The 21,984-nt window shown below is 43.2% G+C and overlaps 1 protein-coding gene across 9 annotated transcripts in view; it reads right to left on the reverse strand.

Moving 5' to 3' along the window:
* Positions 1-21,205, reverse strand: part of LOC126864381 (protein tramtrack, alpha isoform) — a 46,444-nt gene extending 25,239 nt beyond the window's left edge. For 2 of the 9 annotated variants that reach the window (XM_050615671.1, XM_050615670.1), the window contains exons 1-4: positions 17,320-17,625; positions 5,168-5,554; positions 4,186-4,939; positions 4,016-4,075 (exon numbers count right to left, since the gene is read on the reverse strand). In XM_050615671.1, the coding sequence (XP_050471628.1) occupies positions 4,016-4,075; positions 4,186-4,939; positions 5,168-5,386 (1,033 nt within the window). In that variant the 5' untranslated portion in view covers positions 5,387-5,554; positions 17,320-17,625. Of the gene's footprint in view, positions 1-4,015; positions 4,076-4,185; positions 4,940-5,167; positions 5,555-9,202; positions 9,223-16,125; positions 16,637-17,319; positions 17,631-18,890 lie in introns of those variants that run through there. The other 7 variants (XM_050615672.1, XM_050615668.1, XM_050615666.1 and 4 more) reach the window with 7 other exon arrangements.
* Between the last annotated feature and the right edge of the window lie 779 nt (positions 21,206-21,984).

Here is a 21,984-nt window from a genome sequence, read left to right on the forward strand (position 1 = left end):
CCCCTGTTCGTCGTCATTCCCTCTTCAGATTCTTTCGCTCTCACGCACGCTTTCGCTACTGCTCACTGTTGATCGCGGCTTTGCCTCGATCCCGTACCGGCTGGCTGCGAAGAGGACCGTTACGGTCTCGTTTGCCATACCATGAAGAGCATTTCAGCGACTCAACGATGGCTCTCTCTTTCTTTCTTTCTTTCTTTCTTCCAAATAAATATGCACCATACACGCGCTCAGACATTCTCGCGATCACACGTACGTACAATCTTTTTTCATACACACGCGCGCGCGCGTATAATTCTTTCTCCCCTCCCATGCGTCTCTCTCTCTCTCACACACACACACACACGCACACGCACGCACGCACACACACGCACAGGCGCGCGTGCTCTCACGCACCCTTTCTTCCTCGTCTGTCACGCACACTTACATTCCACCCTCTCGCGTTTGCAGTCTTACACCATTTAGCTCGTATTTTTCCTCCCGTTCACCTGGACTCGCTCTCGTATCTATTGCTACGGAATGTATGCAAATACATGTATACACGCAACACATCACTCAGTCAGAGACGAACGCTTACACATACGCGTGCAGAATGCACGTATATGCGAATGTTAATAAACATCATCATCATGTACACTCGAAAAAGACCCCCTCCCTATTAACTTTACGTTTTAAATAGTCCGTGCGTCCCGTCAGTCTAAACCGTATACGCATATTATCCATTCTCTACGGGAAGACGATCCATCGAGATCGAGGACGCTCGAGAAGAAGCAACGTTTTCTCTTCTTCGATGCAATTATATATTGTTATACTTAATCCGCTTTCGGCTTCACTTTACATCAGATTCTTTTATTCGACTTTCTCTTATTTAGATTCTGGCATTTCGGAACGGTTTCATTTTATTATTTTTTTTTTTGTTTTGTTTTATTTTATGTTATATATTTTTTTGTATTTTTTTGAGCGGCTGGCCTCCCCTAGTTCCCTCGCTTCCCCCGCGCAAAGGTAATCTCTCAGAGATCAAATGGTGACTCAGATAATCTCAACTCACCTGCGCAAAGAGAACAAAGCAACACGTTTCACGGTCACTACCGAACGATCATCATGTTCGACATCTTCGAAGCACTCTGTCATGTGTGCGCGTGCGTGCGTGCGTACGTCAGTAAAGTAATTTCTTTTCTTTTCTTTCTCTCTCTTTCTCGAACATCATATGGAAAAGAATGTACGTCACACTCTCGATACCAATTTCTTTTTATATTGATCTCTCGCTCTCTCTTTCTCTCTCTCTCTCTTTCTCTCTCATCATTCGCTCTTTCTTTTCCGTCACTACATTTGTTTGTCCATTTCTTTCCGTCCTGTCGTATATTTTCATCTGTTTTCTCCTTCCCGTTTCGTTTTCATGTTTCGGACTTTTCCCCAAATTTCTGTTTCTCCGTGTTTCATTCCTCCGTCGTGAAAACTCAATTAGGCAACGAGAAGAACGCAAGAGAAGGCGGAAGCGATAACCTGCCGACGTTCGTTGTCTGTTAAAAAGAGCTACGCACACTTCTTTTTTTCGTTGTAATGACATCTATCCATTTCACCACGGTCCGTCACTTCGGCGCAAACATAAATTGCGTTCAACTTTCTTACAATGAACGAACGTGAAAAAAAGTAAACCAGCGTTTCAAATAAAAATCAGAAAAAAGTAAGCACCGCTAAAAGCTGGCTCCACCCCCTCCTTTTACCAAATGGCCAATGACAGCGAAGCGTTTCTCATTCGCGTGCGGGGATTATAAAATCATATATATAATAACATGTACATGTGTATATATTTATATGTTGCACATGTATACGTATAACAATATATACATATTGTATACACGCACGCGCGCGCGCGCGCGCGTGTGTTTGTGTGTCTGTGTGTGTGTGTGTCTGTGCGTGCGCGCAATATGTGAAATGGGATCGAAAAAGGTAAGTAAAAGTGGCAGTAAATAGAAATGTATATATAAATATATAAGTCTAGATTAGAGAAACGAGTGAGGAGAACGAGCGTAAAGAAGAAGGAACGAAGCGCTGCGCATTGGCCGAGCATAAATTACAATGGGTATGTATATTTTATATTATGTCCCTTAACGACAATCGGTGGGTGGTAGGTTAGATTTTTGGAGGCTACAGCATTCAAAAGGGAATATATATCTTGTGTGTTTGTTGGCACGTTTTTTTGATTCCGCTCGAACGTCTCGTCGTTTCAGAGGAGCATACACAAACGCCTGTATGGGCTCAACGAGACGACGGCTTCCTTTCTCTCTCATACACTTTGTTTCTTTTTTCGTAAATATATGTGTATGTATGTATATATATATATACACATGGCACGCATATGTATACATATTTTTTCGAGATTTTTTTTTCTATTTCGAGTTGTCACAGGTCAACGCGTGACTTAAGTAGTGGTCTCGTTTTCGAAAGCCCGTTAAACTTTGTGCGCATCGTGTTTCGATATGTTTCGCCTACGCGGCTTAACACTGCCGAAAAATTCGTTTCAGATTGCACGGAAAAAGGAAACGGTTATTATCATTAGTAGTAGTATTGCTTTTTTCTTTTTTTCTGATATTTTTAACAGACCGCGTGAAACCCGTGACACGCATAAACTCCTGGGAGCCTATTCACCTTCTCCGGATACAAATCACAAATACTTTTTTCAATACTCAGCGAGATTTGTTGACCTTAATTCCATGTAAGGATGCTAGCTCAGGCAGTATCCTCGAGTTAACATCTTAACGAATTGCACTCGTCAACAAATTCATCGGCTCGAGTCTCAATATTCTTTCTTATTTTTTTTTTTTATTCATTATTATTTTTTTAGTGTACTTGAGTCTACGACCAAAAATAGCCTCCCCGGAAATATTGCTGCGATACTGCGATTCGTAATTAGTTTGCAGTCGCGCAACGACGAGCAAGGTATAAAATTAACAGATGAAAATTCTGAAAAATTAAATTGATTAGCACATCGTACAGCAGTGTTTTGTAATATTTTCATTTGCATATTCATCACTCAAATTTGTCAAGATGATTGTAATAATTTTGATAAAACAAATGATAGGTAAATACGTAAGAATATTTGTTAAGGGTAAGAATACAATATCACCTGGAAAAGATTGCAAACGGAATATTTGTGTGTAATCACTGTTGGTCAACATCGAATTGTATCAGGAAGTTAAATTTAATTCGGTGTAATTCAAATGGAGCAAAAAATGAGTTATTTAAATATTGAAAACCTACGTTTGCCAAATAGGCACGATATCCTCCTTTTCCATTAATAAAAAATGATTGGGAACGTTTACACCGCTTACATATCAATATTGTAATATACATTCAATTACTTAATATTTATCCTGAGTGCATTTAGAGTATCCTGTTCTCAAGTTAATAAATATTATTTGGAATTCTGAAATCAATTCACAGATACTCGATAACAGAGTCTTATCTTTTAATTTCAGTGATAGGCATAGTTGGTGCGTATATTAGATGGAAACGACACAATGTTGTCGTTAATTTACCGAGAAGCTAAGTTTACAGGTTATGTGCACCGAAACATGTAATTTCAAATAGTTGTGAAAAGGTAAGAGTATGGGATCCCTTTTAAAACCGTACAATGCCAATTTTGTATCTTTCGTATCTTTCTATTTTTTTTCAAAAGTATAAATCATATTGACACTGCAAAAAAAGACACGTACGTTCGTGGGTGCGGTTACATCGATAGATATCGCTTCTTAAAACTTTAATTCACGATCGCGCTGTATCGTTTCCACCCGATATACGTACCACCCGTAATTCTTAATTTTTGAACTTAGGAACAGAGCTAAATCAGTTGATACTACTATCCATTGATTAAAGATTAAATTTGTTCAAGCTAGTGTACTTGTACCAAAGAATGTTTTAAAATATGTAATGACATCGTGTTACTTCGATTATTCACGACATAGATGGTGATTAAAAAGTTGCGTTAATCGTGTAAGCTGATAATGGAATTCCTTACCTTGCTTGAAACCTTCGTTCCCTTGCCTACTGTGTGGCCGCGCGAACGTCTCATCGGAAGCTAACAGATAAACAAGAACCAGTCAGATTATTGACAATCAAGCAAATTTTCACGAATGACAAAAACAAATAAACACATTTATTTAAGATAAAAAGGAGAAAGTGCTTTACCTTGGGCAGAGGTGCTAGGCGTCGGTTCAGGTTCCCGTTTAACACGAGATGTTAGTGATTCGGGTGTGTCAGTACCATTTTCCGTTGGTTCGTCCTTCCTCGTCGACGACAAAGAGGAAGCAGCCAGACTGGCTCCCGATGATGCCGAGTTCCCGACGTTATTGCTGTTCACGTTGTTACTACTCGCCGAAGCAGTACTGGAGTTTCCGCCTCTACCATTATTACCGGTGCTTTCGCTCTGAAAGTCGATACTCATCTTCATTTCCATCATTTCTGGCGAACCTTGTACGAGATCTGTCCCCGAACAGGACTGCAGCTCCTGGCCCGTGATCTCGCCGATCGGCGTATCGGAAGAACCGCTGAGCTTCCTCGGTCTGCCCCTTTTTCTCTTTGGCGCGGATAAGGCCGAACCAAGGAGAGGATGGCTCGACATATGGTGCATCCTCTTCTGCGAGACGTGGTGGTGAGGCCCGATTTGGTTTATTCTATGTAGATTCGGTGGTGGTGGAGGTACTGTGTTTTGATTGCCAAGCAACGAAGAGGTAATACTAGGCAAGTCACACTTGTCCTCGTTTACCTCGGTCAGGCCCTTTATCCTAAGAGACTCAGCGACTCTCAAGAAAGCGGTTAGCCTATCCTGGTCGACGCTGACCTCCCCACGATACATGAAATCCAAAAGACTGCGCATATCCACGTAGGGGACATCTTTAAGAATGACTATCGGGTGCTTGTCGGGGTGTCCGACGAAAAGGGCCTGCAAAGATAGTAAGAAAAAAATACTCGGTCGGTATAGATTCGGCAAGAGGGTCGAGTAAGAAAACGTTATGAATTATTAATACGCGTCATGAATTAATCTACCGTGATGAATTATTAATAATGTTCTAGAACGCGATTCATTGGACTTCAAAAAGAAAGCATACGTTTCCCCCAGGATCTCCGGTTTGACGATGCATTGTTCTCTCTGGATGAGACTTGTCCTTACCTGAAAATAGGGACTACACGCCGACAGCACCATCTTATGTGCCCTGAGTAACTGACCCTCGACGGCCAGCGTAACATCGACGAACGACTCGTCATGGAGTAGTTGATCGAAAACGGAGAGTAGATTACTTTGATGATTATTCCAGCGCAGACAAAATCTCTGCGACGCCATCGCTTCACTTCTCAGATCCGCCAAGTTACCGTTAATGTCCGCTAACATCAGATCTAGTGTTGATCTTTTTATTGGTATTGCTGCTGCCGCCTCGTCGTCGCTTCTTCTCGCCTTCCTCGACGAAGCCGCTTGCTCTTGCTCGTGCTCCTGCTCGTACTCTTGCTCGTGCTCTTCTCTTCATCGGCCACAGTTTATCATATCCTTCCTTCACATGATCTGCGTCAACAAAAACGAAACGTTTATTTAACAATTAACTAAAAATCTTTATTTTCTTTAAATAAAATTATTTCACGCATCTACACATTCATATAATTAATACGAGATTTATTATACAAAATGCTGTTCAATTACTTGCACGATAGTCGAACTTGCTTCGACGTAAATGATTCATCTCAATATGAATCACTATATATATTACTAATTCGTTCTCGCGATCAACGCGTGCGGAAATGCTAGGAGATAACCGTGGCTCGACAGAATTCCTACACATGGAAAATTTCTTGAAAATCATGTACGATCCTGGACGAGTCCTCTAAACGTTCCACGTATATATACGATAACGCCTGCATGCATAATCGTCCATATAAGCTTGCGAGACGATACGCACGAAGTATGAACGTGGGTGTACGACCCTGGAGGACGTAGGTTGGGCGAATAGGCGACTCGCTTCGTTCGTGCCTTTTATGTAATTCTCTCCTCACCCCTTCACCAGCCCAATCACGGTCACGTACGCAACGTTTGTTTCGCCAAGACCGCAGAGATGCGGCAGAAATGACTTTCCTCGGTTAGTCGAAGGGCGGAATTCGTAATCTGCCACCAGGGAAAAGGCTAGAAATAGCCGAACAGGTCGCTAATCCAACCGTCGCCCACGATCAAAAGAAACAGATCAGCCGATTGGTGCCATTTATCGAAAAAGAGATAAACCGTTGACTCTCGATACCTTCAGATCATTTCTACGACGAGTTTAGATTATATTCGTACAGAGTTGCGAGTCAACAATATGATCAGAAGGAAAACAAGAAAAAAAAAAGTAAAAAAAGGGGGAAAGAAAAAGAAGTGCAAAAACGTTGTGCGCAATCGTAACGCAGATAGCATAAATTATTTATGTTTTTCACGAACCCTCTATAACTTGGAAGTTACATATCTTATAGTCATATCTTTCATATTCCGTTTTATCTACTTATCATTTTATATACTCTATATTATATTTTATTATCGTAAATATTATTGAACTCGTATAAGACCGTCTATTTACATACATACTGGCTCTTAATTTTGATATCAAAATGAGAAACTACATTGCACTGCAGATTCTTTTTCTACCGAGTAAATAAAACTTTGGTCGCGGAGAAAATCCTCGATGTTGAAATGCATTAAATTTAAAGACACATCGAAAACGATAACAGGTACCGAACGTGATATCTACCGTTGAAGATCCATAGGTATGGAGCAACAAGAAAAATATCCGCATGAAAAATCCGAGAAACGGGAAGCAACTTTTTCAGCGAATGATACGGAGGAGAATAAAAGCGAGAGGAAAAGAGAAAAGTCCTGCCTCCGCCTCCTCAGTCCTCGGAACTACACAACGTGTGGAAGAGGTCGACGGGTCGGCCGAGAGAATCAATAGCATTTTCTACGCATTCGGATCGATACCGTGTTCCGTTGCTTTCGCGCGCAAATCTCGATATATGTGTACACGTACACACATATCCATGGACACGTGTACACGATGAACCACGCGAAGTCTACATAGAATGTTCATCGTGAACGTTGTGTCGTATCGTTATATATTCGGTATAAATGCAGGATAGCAGTGCACGACCTTGCACGACCTTGTTAATACCTTGAGTGAATGGTTTTCACGGTGAATGGCACGTCATCATGGTGCAGCACACACCTCAGTGGCGGTACGTTAAACGATCGCGATCGAAGATTTCTGAAACGTCGTGGCGCGAGTTTCGATAGTCGACTCCTTCATCTTTCGACATCGCTCGATTCAACCTCGACTTCCTGATAAATGGATTACGTAATGAAATCGTGCGAACTCTCGACCGCTTTATTAAATCGGCTGCAAAAATGTGGAATTCACAGTGTGACCAACGTAACTACGAAGACTATATGACGGTGTATCGGCGTCTAACGATCAGCCTGCGCTTTTTGAACCTTTTTCTATGTGCTCATTTCTCTTTCTCCATCTTATGAGCTAAAAATTAAATAAATAAGAAGAAGAAGAAGTCGCTTTTCGCGTAACGATTACGACATACATGTGGTACAAGCGGAGAAAGAGGGGAAAAAAAAGATGACGTTTTAATCAGTGTAGACATTCCGTCTACTCTAAAATAAAATTCTGACCCCTGATGGCAGATACGAGAATAATCTAGACTCTAGACTGTATCAGAGATAACGTTTACGCGAATAAATGCATAAGGATCGTTAAAGAAAATCTACGGGGTACCAATCAGTTTTTATTCTGCCGGGACATTATCTTAGGTGATTACGTAAAAAATTATTGAATCAACTGAAATACGTTGCTTCTTCGATCGGTATTATTAGCATCTTTTTGATAATACTTGGGTTAAAGGAATATTTTCGATCGAATCGAAATAGATATCGCTGCGAAACGCGAAAGATTGGCAAACTTGTATTCAATGAACCGTACATGAAAGTTAATAGAGAAGGAAACGAGACGAGAGGGGAACAGACGTAAATGAAGACCGTGACAGTGTACACAATTGCGTTCCTCGAAAGGTGCACGTATAACCAATATCGAACCACCACTCTTAGTCATATTTGTTTAGTCGTGCAGACACATCGGACCGTGTTCGACCAGTTTTCGAATGAACATGAAAAAACCTGACGCTTCTACACACAGGGCCGTGTTAACGACTCGAAATATAAAAGTAGTCTCTAGATTGCCAATCGAAACGTCATCACCGATTCTCGAACGCTATTCAGATTATCGACAACTGCCGCCTGGCGAATACGCTCGTGTCTCTATTCGAGCTTTAGCGATGATCACTTCTCGCGATATAATTAAACCATTAATTACTTCCTATGCTTTCGTATCATTCTTCTTGTTGAAGGTGTATCATGACGTTCCAACATGTGGAAGCGGTCTCGAACGCCGATTAACGTACGTTTCGCTCTAATAACGGGAAATCGAGAAATTCGTGAAATAGGAAGCACGAAAGCGAATCGTTGGGGATCCAGCGACCGTACACTATTCGTTCGATCACGCGTGCGACCGTGTTCTACGTGGACGATAAAACTCGATTAAATGATATTTACAACTTCTCTATCGAATCGATTTGCGCGACAGAGAGCCTGTATAACATGCATGTGCGCGCATCTCTATGCTGCTAAAACATTTGCATTCGATAGATAACGTCGTTCGAACAAACGCCGATTACAAATCGGTGAAAGGTTGCACAATAATAGAGGAGCGACGAGTAGAGGGGACGATCGAGCTGCTGTTGGTTTTATCTGACCGTATATGTACCACCCTCTCGATCATTTCTCGTACGAACTTCGATCCGTTAGAATCCCTTAACGATTACGATCACTGCCATTGATATTACGATATGTAGCGTCACCGCTGGGTTCTTTCTTACAATTAGTTGAACAACGTTGTCATCGTAACCGACCCCATTGTTCCTAGCTTACACGACTATGTATATTCATCGTTACTACGAAGATAGTTTTAACGATGCTCACAAAAACATTTGCACGCTATCACGCTACTATGGCTAGTCACATGCAACACGCACACGTTTACTCACGGTGCGTCTATAGGGAACGAGCGAGTCTCCCGACGCGGTTGACCCCAAAAACAACAAGGTTTTCGCGATTGATGGAGAAGAATACCTTCGCGACCGTGACGGCAACGATGACGGAAAGAATCGTGGAGCCGCAGACAGTATAGAAGCTAGCGCAAAGAGAATTCGAGTGCGCGTTGCGCGAAGAGAACGTTTCGCGGCACGCGTACTCGATCGCGATTTATGTTGTAAACAGAATGAGATGTGGGCCATCATCGATGACACCGCGAGATGATACGTCGTATACGATCCATGTTGAGCGGTCAGCGCGCGCGTGCGTTCTCTAGCACGCGTACGTATACTCATGCAACCGGTAGCAGAAAGCTAATCAAATCTACGCACATACACGCGCACACGCACGTACAGTGGCGGTACACGCACGCCTGTTGCTCACGCACGTGCGTGCACCAGCGTATCCGTATGCGTGTCACGCACACGGCTGGGCTACATTCTCGTTTCTGACGCGCACACGTCCTTAAAGCGAGAATACATGTATGCGTTCGTACGTGAGTGTACGCGACTCGCTCCTCTCATGGCCACGCATTGCGTAATCAGCACCAGCGGCAGAGTCACGCCGAGGTACAAAACGAACGACAAAGCGCGGCAAATACCGCTGCGTTTCGAGAGCCTGAAATCCTCGCTCGTCCTCCCTATCTCTTTCTTCGTTTCTCCGACTCTTTTCCTCCCTCGTACACCATTCTCAGTCTTTCTCTCTTCCTCTGTCTTGTCACGTCTCTCTCTTTCTCTTTTTGTTCCTCTGCTTACGTGCCCTCCCCTTGTTGGCTGGCCTGTGCCTCCTACCTTTTACTGTTTCGACGCTTCCGCGTATAGAGGATACGGGTATATGTACAGTACACACGTCGCATGCACGCCTAAGAGCCGGACGTAGTGTGGCTGTGTTCTCTACTAGGCATTCTGGGATCCATTAATAGCGTTTAAAGACGATAGTTTTTATCCTAGGATTATTCTTACTGCGATTCAGCCGAGAGATACGTATCGATAGAGAGAACATTCCGCTGAGTCATCGCTCAAGGATGTACGTGTCAGTCGACAAAATCGTTTCTGCAAGGAATTCTGCGGCCGGTCACGCTGTGCACCGTCGTTGCGCCAGCAAATATTTTTCCGTTTTTCTCGGTCCCGCGTGAAACCAACCACGGTTGTAATAACGACACGCCCCGCCACTTTGAACCGATTCTCGAGGGCCGTCCTCGCAATTGCCACACTGTCGAGTTTTCATTGCGAACCGACTCTTTTACACTTCAAATTTTCTCGTATTTGTAAGTACGGTTAAGAAAGCGTCACGAAACAGAGCAGAAGGAAATACAGAATATGAGAGAAAAAAGGAAGCAAATAGGGACATCCGGAGGCGCTACCCGGTCTAGAATAAGGGTTGCTTCATCGATCGACCGAATTTTAATGGTGGATCGAGGTCGAAGCCAACCGAGTGTGCAACGAAGAAGTGAAATGGCTAGATAAGCGGTTAAATGGATAGGTCAACGTGGAAAAGATTCAAATTCTGTTTGACAAGGGAACGTTGGTAATCGATTCGAAATTCTGCAGGATCATACCGTGAAAAAAGATGAGCGGGATGTTTCTTGGCACATCTTCCTTGCCATCGATAATGGAAAACTGAGAGAAAATTGAAGCGAGCGTCGAGGTTGGGCTTACAATAATCAATATCTCCAGCGACGAAATAAACGCTCGAAGCAAATCGAGAGTCTCGGCACAGCCGTTTGAGACAGAGATGGAAAGGGAGGGTAAGAGAGGGAAAGAGGGGGAAAGAGAGAGCGATTTGGGGTAACCTTTCTGACGAGATTTTCCTCGCGTGGTGGTGATATAATTCGGGAGTGTTTCAAATCGAGTGAGGCAAGCGTGCACACTCGGATATCTGTCCCTTGTCGCACCTCCTCCCACTGGGGGAGTGCCAGGATGTGCTTGGAACGATGAACGCGCTCACAGTTCACACATTCCCGAGCACACCGTGGCTGCGTATGTGTGTGGCAAAATGTATGAAGGCGTGCATGAGGCACGCGTATACGCGTGATAGTTTGTCGGCATCGAGGCACAGGTACAGCTCATTCCGTTAGGTTGTAGTGGAAGCACCAGGTACGAAGTTAACGGAGAATTTTGCGGCAAAGGGGAAGAGGGATTGGCTACTGAAGAACGTGTCCCACATTTTAGAGCCTTCGTGGAGAAATACTCGCAACATTTCTGATTCGTTCGTTCATTCGCCAACAAGCCGACACCACACACAACACCGGAATATACGGCGTTTTTGGTTTCATTTCGCCATACAAATGGAAAATCGCATCAAGCTTTTTATTGCATATTCGAAAAGATTCGCCCCGCTTTTAGCGAAAATAATTGGTGATTACTACTATTGTGTATATACGAGAAATATGCATGCATAAATTCAAAACATTCAATGAATAATGCGGTCTTATTTACATAATTAGGAGTTCAAAGGTTTCGAAAGCATAGGTTTAATTCAAAAACTCACGAGCGATGTCGCCCGAAATGTCTAACCACGCACACATTAGTAACCGTAAGAGAGGTTTTCGTGTTGACATCGTGTTTCCCGAACAATTGAAATTTAACGAGTTTCAGCCGTTTTTCGACACGTCGAAAAGCATCGTCAACCCTAAAAGAATATCGTGTACTCCGTCACAGGATTCCGAGACGTTGAATCTCATCTCTGAAGAGCTTGCTCTTTTGCCCCTCTCAGACATGTGACCACCACAAACACAGATTCAACGTACACAGACTAGTCTGAGCCACTCTCACGCACTCACGCATGCACTCACAGACAGGTCGGCCATCTTTCTTTCTGTTAGCCTGCACCCTACTCCTCCTACCCGCCATCGCGCCCTCCTACACCTCCTCAACCTCGTACCCACCCCTCTCTGACGCTCCTCGCCCTCACGACCACCACCCTTCCGCCGACAACGACGGTCGACCTCGCTACGCGCATTGGCGTCCACCCTACATTTTTTCACAGTCGAACGTTCTCGATTCTCAAAACTTTCCTAAACATCATCCTCTACATGCTCAAAGGTTTCTGCGAATAGCTGTACAAACATTATGGCTCGATGCAGAATAACGACAGTTTACGACAGGAAAAATAAAAATTTACGACCGATAGTGGAGAACAACCACAAGGACATTACTTAGAAAAAGGTGGTCAAGTCAAACCTTGACGCAATTTTCAACAGCGATATTAAATATTTTACGAATATTTTGGTCATTCATTTTGACTTGTATTTAACGGACATATTATGTTAATTTTTTTTTTTTTTTTTTTTGGAGTTTATACATAAAAGTGGTCGACCCTGTAGCGAGCTGCGTGGCTTTTCAGCGATTTCCTACGCAACGTTCCGTTCCCATAGAGCGATTAAATCTATGCACCGTTGCCGACCCTCCGTTAAACATGATCGCCCCTCGATGCGCATTGCTGCGGCGGTCACCCCTCTTTTTTCACTAAATTTTTTTCCCTAGTATCCTATAAAAAATCAACTTCATTCCAAAGGATAATATTCCGCGCTGTAAAATAACCTTCTGCAGTTCGACCGTTAACAATTACGATTTTCAGATGTATTATTTCCACGGATACTACTATGTCGTAACGATGCTATTAATAAATGGTACTGCAGCAATTATAGCTGTAAATAATTGTAATTAATAACTTCGATTATTACTTGCTTATTAACTTTTTATTTTAATAAGATCGAGAGCAGGTAAGGTCGGTATATAATATTGTTTAGTTCGCGAATAACATAGTTTCGGCGGAAACTGAGCTAGCATGAAAAAGAAAAAAATTGTTCGATTAGATCAACTACGGCGCTGTTAAAGGACTGACTAATAATTTGCTTGTAACTCGTTATTCAATGCGACCTCAGTTTTTCAAGCACGCAGTCACGAGAAACGTGGCAACCTCGGTTGACGTACAGTGTCGTGCAAACGTATTACTGTATTACGTACAACCACGATACTAGCAGGTGTAACTAGGGCGCGAAGCTGAACAACCATTTCGCGATATAGTTGCATGGTGTTATGAAAACAGGTGCAGGTATACCCGATTCTTGCTCTACGACGTCCAGTTTAGACCGACCGGACTGTTGTTGACACACCATCCCCGGTGAATCATTCCAAGGATAAAGGAGATTCAGACAAAAGAACGACCAGCGGAAAATAAATACATACTTCGAAACGTTACTCTCGGAATCTATTACTGCGGACCATTATCAAAGTAACTGACCCCTTATACACAATGTGACGTGTAATATGCAACAATAGAATGCAAACAGGGTGAAGTATTCGTCACTATTGAGAAGATTATATAGCTAGAATGTATGTCACCACATTATGATGATTAATATATAAAGTTAAATCCTTTGTATCTCTTCATATATTTACTATCAGTCGACCTTTTCTGCCGATCAGCCGAGAAATGGAATAATATAGTTCGAGAAGTACCCGTTTGAAATATACTATCCTAGTGTCGCTGAAAAAGTAACAGCACCATTGTTTTCCAGAAAGATTTAGGGTTCTTGAGCAATTAACGAAAACACAAATGTATCATACTATATCTGCATGAGAATCAAAACTGCAACCAGTTGGCAAAAATGCAAACTGCTGTCGGAGCTCGACATTCTTGTAATGGATATATCCTGACGACCACGCAGTCGTAATCCACACACGTAATAAAAGGAACAACGGATGGGGAGTACAGGGAGAGGCAGCACGTTGCACAGTCATCACCGTTACACGAATGCGCAGGCGCACGAAGATCGTATACACGTTTTTTTGCACATAAAATAGAAATTGGTAATTCATACTATCTTATACTAAAGTAATTTAAAGCTTACTTCATCTTAACATTATCGACAATTTAAAAAATACGAAACATAATGTGAAACACGCGTTCAGCAAAGTTTTATTCCTACGTGTTCTATCGTAACAACAATTAACAAGTTACCACCGTTTCTCAAGTTTGTTCACCACAAAAATATTTCACATGATTGAAAACGAGCACAAAATATATTTTTTGATTAACCAAATGTCAAAAATGTTCCTCTATTGGCAAAAATGTTTCTTATTCAATCGTCTTTTTTCGAATAACCTGCTGACATAACCCTCTAACAGAATAGACAGTGTATCGCAAAGGTAGTAATCTATATTATCGACCAACATCTAGATGTGCGGGAAGTTTGAATAAAGGAAGGTCAATATATAGCACTTATCGATTCATTCTGAGTTAACAAATGATACTTGTCACATTAGTAAATTAACAAATTATTAACATCACAAAAGATACTTTCTAGGGTATACAGTTATTTAGTATAACTCTCCCTATAACATGCGAACGGCCACCATCATCACCATTATAATCGACGCTTCAACCCCTCGCGGGTACCATGATAAAATCGTCACGCTACTTTAATCAGGAACCCGCAGGAAGTTCCATGTAAGTTCTCATCGAAACACACGTGGGTACGAATATGTTGAGCTTCAGTGCACAAGCTAACACTTGTCGCTTATGTGCAGGTTATATCATTTTTTTTCAAACGTTTCCGTGATTCACAATGTAGTTTTCAGACACAACATTATGGAAATAAATTTCGACAAAAATGTATACGTTTCCTCACTTCTTCGAATAAACAAAGTATTAGATAGTCAATTCACCATCAGATGCTAAACAATATTCAATCGCAAAATGCTGTCAATATACATAATTCTTTACCTGATAGTAAAAAAAATAGACAGTATCGTTTTTAAATAACGCATGAACAATACAGGCATTTGCAACATTTGTCTCAATAGAAAATGATTTAAAACATTCGTTTTTTAAATTATATTTTATAAGCGTATAACTTTGACATTAATGTAACACATGTAAAACCAACAGATAAGAAACTAATACACTATCCAAAATGGAATAATATAGACCAGTGGAGACACCACGTGTCCAAACCACGTGGCTGGGTGTTAGGTTATTTCACTTGGCGGGAGGTCAATAGATGAACGCTTTTTTCTTTCCTGACATTTTTTCACGTGTATTTAAAAATCATGCGATAACTTTTGGAAGCATGTTAATTATTTGCATCTATAAATTTACGTGATGAAACAAGTGTATATATTTTATGCGTATTACGAGAGATAGCTGTTGAGAAATTATACAACACAATTTTGTAAGCTAGGTACAATCTTTGTTCAAGTATGTCTATATCTCAAAGATAACAACGAATCCCTGTTTGAGATAACTTGGCTCGACGAATAACGGTAAATGTGCACTTTGAATTCTTATACGATGTACTCACGATTCTAATCTTTTGGCAAAAAAAAAATATATATATATATGAATTTAATGATTTTCAAGAAATGGGAAACACTGTTAAAGAAGCAAACAAATCCAAATGGGATACAAATAGTTGGACAAAATTTTGGATCACCCACAAAGTTGAAGACACGGAAATAAAATTCACCTCAAAAAGTAAATGCTTTCACGAATTTTTAAAATAATTCTGATGATATTTCACACAGCATTAAACGAAGACGATGAAAACATATCGAAGCGAATCGCAAAACTGCAAGTGGAAGCATAGGTTATAAATACATCACAATTATGCACAATGCACCTGTAATACGCTGATATACGTGTATGTCACCATCTACTCCACTTCCATCCACAAACTTACTTAATCGCAAGGCCTTCTTTTATCGATTACGAACAATTTGCACAACCGAATAGCGTTTTCTTACTCCTTTCTATTTTTTTATACACCCCGATGTAGCACAAGTTACATAATTTTTCACCACGATATAAGAACGGAGAGATTAATTAACGCACGGGTGGTGACACTGTCGACTGCCGACCGAAAGGCACATTCTGACACGTGCTTGAACTCGAGGCTGTGGCACTGATCCGATCTCGCGCGTTTACGGAGACGAGTAAGGTATGTGTACACAACTCACCTGTTATGGTATGTGGTAACGATTGCAATCTAAACCGAAGGCTATATTAGTCAAATGAGAAAATACGATATAGACGGGGGAAATCACTAAGAGGAAGTGAACACGAACGACAGTAACAATGACGCTCCCTCATCAGGGAAGCAACTGCAAAGGTATTACTGGGACTAGGGAACTAGCAGCTGAATGAACACAACAAGGGGGAGGATGGCCGGCGGATGGACGAACGAACGACTCGACTCGAGTCGAGTCAGCCTCGACACCCCGGGGCGTATCGGCGCCTATGGGCAGCGCCATGTCCGACCGCGACACACGTTCGAGAGAATAAAAAAGACAGAGAGGGGGAAAAGAGAGAGAGAGAGAGAGAGACAAAGTGCACGAGGAAGACAGAGTGATTCCAAGAGACGAGGGAAGGAGAAGGGAGAGAAGATTTACGCAACCCTCTCTCGCCAAGCGAAAATCCACGTCGAGAGGCACGCTGTCGTCGATGCGTCGATAAGCCACGTAGTATCCTCCTCCTTATGCGTACTTCACTTTTTTCCATGTTTTTCCGAGAAATTGCGAAACTAACCTCTTTCTTTTTACCCCGTGAACGTTTTCTTTCTCTGTTCCTCTTACTGCGTTAACCCTTCCTACGTGTACATACACAATATCGCACCGTGGCGCGCACGTTCACACACATAAACGTGAGCGTATAAACATATGAAGCACTGGCAAACACTTTTGATTCAAAGTACACCACACAGCAACTGGGATGACGATGACGACGACGACGATAATGATGACGATGACAACGATAGCGAGGGTGATAGTAGTGATGGTGATGTCGACGACGAAGACAGCAACAACGATAACGAAGAACACACGACACGAATTGTGAAATGAAGGGAACGAGGGGCGAATAAAACGAGAGGCAAAAAGCGAAAGATAGATGCACAAATAAAAAGGGAGAAAGCGCTAAGAAAGTGAGAGAGAAAGAAGCGTCCTCTCTTCGGCACTGGTAATATCGATTCATAGGGTAAGCACGATGGCAACGACCCTACCTGGTTTGATGAAATGAGCTCGAGGCGCACGAAACGTTTTCACCTTATCGACACCGCCCGGTTTTTCCCGATGACACCCGAGTTCGATAGCAGCACGATTCTACTTAATACACGATACTTTTGAGAATTTACACTATACACCACGTCGACTTACCTTGGCATCCTGGGATGCGGCTGATTCGACGACGGGGTGAGAGCCTCTCCACCGAGGACGTACGACTTCGCCCGTGCAGCGCTAGGACGCCATGTCATCAAGTCGAGGCGCGGACTCGGGGCAAATCGCGCATATACACACCGATAGAGAGAGCGCACGAACACCACGTAGCTGACCAACCCGGTGCCTGCCGTGCTGGGAATTCCTGCTGCGCCACCGAACGGCCGTCACGGAACCTCGCCTACGCCCGCCTAGCGCCACGACCGTGCTTTCCGTTCGTGGTACCCTTCACCGCTTTGCAACGCTCACGACACCCGCCCGTTTGCGCGCCCTCGTTCAACCGAACCACCGAAGTTGAGCCGCGCACAACCTCCCGCAATCCTACCACCGCCACCTACCCAATAGTCCCCACTACACCCTTCACCCTCTCCTTATATCCCCCACCTTCTCACCCTCCTCGTCACGCACTCCTCCCTTCCCTAGGTCTGCGACACCCTCTACTCCCTCTCGCCTCATCCTGCGCGTTTCGTCCTTCTCGGTTCCCCTCTCTCGCACTCACACTTCTCTAATTTCTCTTTCTTTCTCGCACTTTATCTCTCTCGCACCGATTCTCCCACTCTTTCCTTAGCCCGCAAGGAACGAATCGCCTGACTTCTTTCTCTCTCCTACTAACCATCGCCTTCTCTTTCTATCTTCTTCGAAACCTACACAAACGCAATCTCTCTCAATTCGTCTTCCTCTTTCTTGCTCCTCACCCTCGATCACCCTCCAAAAAGGGCACTTATTTTCGCCCCTTTGTTCTCACGGTTGTGACCAACTTCTCCTTCTCTCTACCTTTCCTTAAACCTACCATCTCCCCTTGCCTATACGCCCTCGTTCCTCGGGCTTCTTTCTCGAACACACCCTCTCCCTCTCTACCTCCTAGCTACTTCTTACGTCGTGTTACTGCGCACTCGTTCTGGCAAAGTCGCCACGAGCTCGTGCAACTACTCGCAAAGTTGTTACCCATTGACGACGTCATGTGCGGTTCCAGCGGTTGCGACAGTCGCTTATCGCTTGTCGTATTATTTTGATAAAGGAAAATGCGGGTTAAAGGGGCACGGAGTTTCTGTTCAAGTTTTTAAAATAGAGCCACACGGATTATGTTACGGACTTGCAACGTGATATCTCATTCATCTTTCTTTTGTTATTTTTTCCTTCTATTTGTCGTTAATGTGATTTTTAATGTTAAAGAAAAAGAAAAGAGATTAAAGCTATACGGTAAGCAAAGGGCAAGGATGACGATACATCCAGAACAGAGATTCGTAATCGAGAACTACGTTTCGTTTCAGGGATGATCGAGTAGAAAAATACCAGGGGTTGGGCATAGGGGGCTTGGAAAGAAACTCACGAATGTAATAAGACGGCTGTGGAGGAGATGCGTTGTGAGTTACACACGCAACCACGATTTGCGTCTGCGCACTTTTTTCTGTACAGACTCGCCAAGTAGTAGTGAATGATAGAAAGAGACAAACGCTCTCCGCCACGAGGCTGTTTCTCAACTTCTGAGCTGCAAATGTACAAGTACCAACCACATTTGCGTATCCTGGTAGTAGTTTGTCGCTGGTACAGCTTCCGCTTCGTACCTCGAGGCTTGTTGCGTATCCGTGGACAAGAATCCGAGTGTCGTCACGTTGCTATGGAAATAAATGCACCTTCGTCTGATTTCCTCGTTGAATCAATGTGTGTTGGTTGCGTGTCGTCACCGGAATCGTTGCGCTACGCTGACGGCACCTTGACACGTTTACCCCGACACGCGTATTCTACACCACTACAATAATGTCGAAACGACTTCATTATCGGAAGCTTTTATTATACGATGCTCACTATCTTTATCGATACGATCGATTTAAAACGACGAAAGAGCCAAGTCACTGATTGTTTCCCGCGCTTTTACTTTGTACTCCCTTAAACGTAATGTCGAGTGCAGAAAGTGAAGTAAATATGAACGATGAAAATTCGGTTGGTACTTCAAACGAAAAATACATGTATGTATCGTATACCACGAGGTAACGCGTTTCCAACACACGAGGGTTGGCTGGAAGCGATACGCGGGGCGCTGCCGCGGAAGGATCCCCACGGATCTTTTCGGTCGACTGATAAAAAGGCTTGAAGCTGCCTTGTCGCGATGGACGAGGCGTATACGGACAAAAAAAGTCGCTGGAAGGGGAAGCTCCGGAGAGTCTCAGAGTCGGGCAGGGGAGAACAGAGCACGCGGGAACGGAGGGATCGTCTGTCGGTGGCGGAGCTGAGGTGGGGGCGGTAGGTACGGCGGGGACGGTACCAGCGGTGACGGGGTAAAGAGGTAGAGACATACACGTAGACAACGTGGGTCGGGGTAAAGGGGAGCTATCGCCGCCGTCACCGCCGCCACCACCACCATCACCACCACCGCCGACACTGCCGCCGCCGCCGCCACCGCCGCTGCCGCTGCCGCTGTCGTCGTCGTTCGTCGTCGACGCCGCGCCACGATGATTTGACTCTACTCGCTACCGCCGCTGACGCCGCCACACGATGATTCGATTCCTCTGCTAGTTGCCGCCACCGCTACCGCCACTGTAACCACCACCGTAGGCCACTCCACCGCTGTTGCTGCTGTTACTTCCTCTCTGCTGTATTCCTCTAGTGTCCTTGGTTTCGCTCTAGCAAGACCAGCGTGCTAATTCTACTACGTCGACGCGGTTTTAGAGAAACTTGGTTGGCTCTCCTACTGCTAGCGCGCCCACGGCCAGGGCTGTATCGCTTGGGGCTGCGTATTAGTCCATTCTAATCTCATGGCTTCCCTGCTATGCTTCATCATACTGTATTCCTTTACAATACATATATACGTATAAGTATATATGTACCAAAGCAAATTTCTTCTTCGATATGTACGACCGATTTTGGTTATCTTTTGAAACAAATACCAACATACAAATAATATCTATCAGTAACTGTTTTTTCTTACAAGCTATTCTGATCCGATATACCTTATCTTATCAGAAATCTTGGTTTTTCCTAATTTATAGCGGCAGGAGTGTATCTACGTGATTTCGCGCAGTTCTCCAAACATCTTTTCCATATAACACACTACCGTGCTATTTTTCTTTTACGATCCCCAAATTAATACCATCATAACGTAACTCATGAATAAACAGGGTGTCGACCGTAGTCTCTTGATCTTTTGACAGCCTTGAACTGTCTGTCCGTTGATAGCCGCGACGATTCGGCCAGTAAAGTGCCTGTGGAACGACGTTCCTTCGTGCGCGGCTAGAACACAGGCTCAGCTAGTATCTAGGGAACTTAGAAATCCAGTGGAAACTAAGTCGAGTAGAAGGGATACTATCGGAGGAGGTGGCAGCAATGGCGTCGGGAATCGCGAGGAGTAGGCAGAGAGGAGACGGTTGCCTTCATATACCAGGGAAAAGAGGACGGCGGAGAGGGTCGAGGGAGGACGCGGAGAGACAGAGTCGAGGAGTACTACACGTGTCGCTGCAGCGGGGTGTTGACCCCAAATAGCTTTTTTAACGTGACGTAACCACGAAAGGGTTGAGAAACGACTAGCAACGTCGTTCGATGGCCAACCGACTTCTTAGCTAAAGCCAAGCCCTTGCCTCGCCTTTAAGGCTCGTGGCTGCCCGTTAGATGTATAGCACAACGATCCTTTCATACTCGAAAAGCCACTTGCGCGGTTCTCTGCCCGCCACCACCATGACCACAATGTTATAATTAAGATCAGGGATGTGCTCTCAATTCCTGCAGATCTCAATTATACTCTATGCTACATTTAGGTATATTTAAAGCCAAGAAAATTGTCGGAATGTAAAACAGAAATAAAACGAAACCTACAAAAAAATATGCGATATAATATAAATTGTACACATTGTAATATTATTTAATTAATAATTCAGTTATATACTTGCATATGTGATATCCTATTTTTTAACTCTATTCAAATAAACAACTCCGTTAGGAAGGAGGAAAATTAATTAATTTTGGGTTAATGATATGCATATGGAAATTTACAAGATACGTTCGTGGGAGGCTAGAATTGTCAATCACAGTCTTCATATCTTCGTACGTTTCTGAACACCAAAATTGGACATGTGTTCAGTTCGGATATTTATGATGAGACAACCATATGTGAATTTACATTATGATTTACATACATGTACTTCTTAGTGCCGAAGGTGGAGTATAGCTAATCACATGGTCAAGGGTGACAGGTTACGGTATGATAGTATCGCGGTTGCCACACTTTCTAGTAACTCTAAAACGAAAAAAATATTGTGATTTATGGTAAAATGAGAAGTAGAACGTTTTCACATACAACTACTCAACCTTATTGAATTAACAATGTAGTCAGTTGGTGTATGGTTGTATCTTACTACGTTATTAATTTTATGGAATAATGAAAGTAAATAAAATAATATACCCATTAGAAATCTAACATAAACAGCAAATTAGACCCGAGAAAATAAAAAACACGGAAAGCTAATTTTTACATAGATATCGGTGTCGATTTAGGAATTCAAACACTGAAAGGAGGTTAAGACGACACTTAACCCCCCGTCGCATATGGTTTCCAGTTGGAACGGTACTGGTATGTCGCAATACAGTCGTGTGTGTACACTGTATGTACCTAAT

Source organism: Bombus huntii, chromosome 4, assembly GCF_024542735.1.
Source record: "Bombus huntii isolate Logan2020A chromosome 4, iyBomHunt1.1, whole genome shotgun sequence".
NCBI lineage: Eukaryota > Metazoa > Arthropoda > Insecta > Hymenoptera > Apidae > Bombus > Bombus huntii.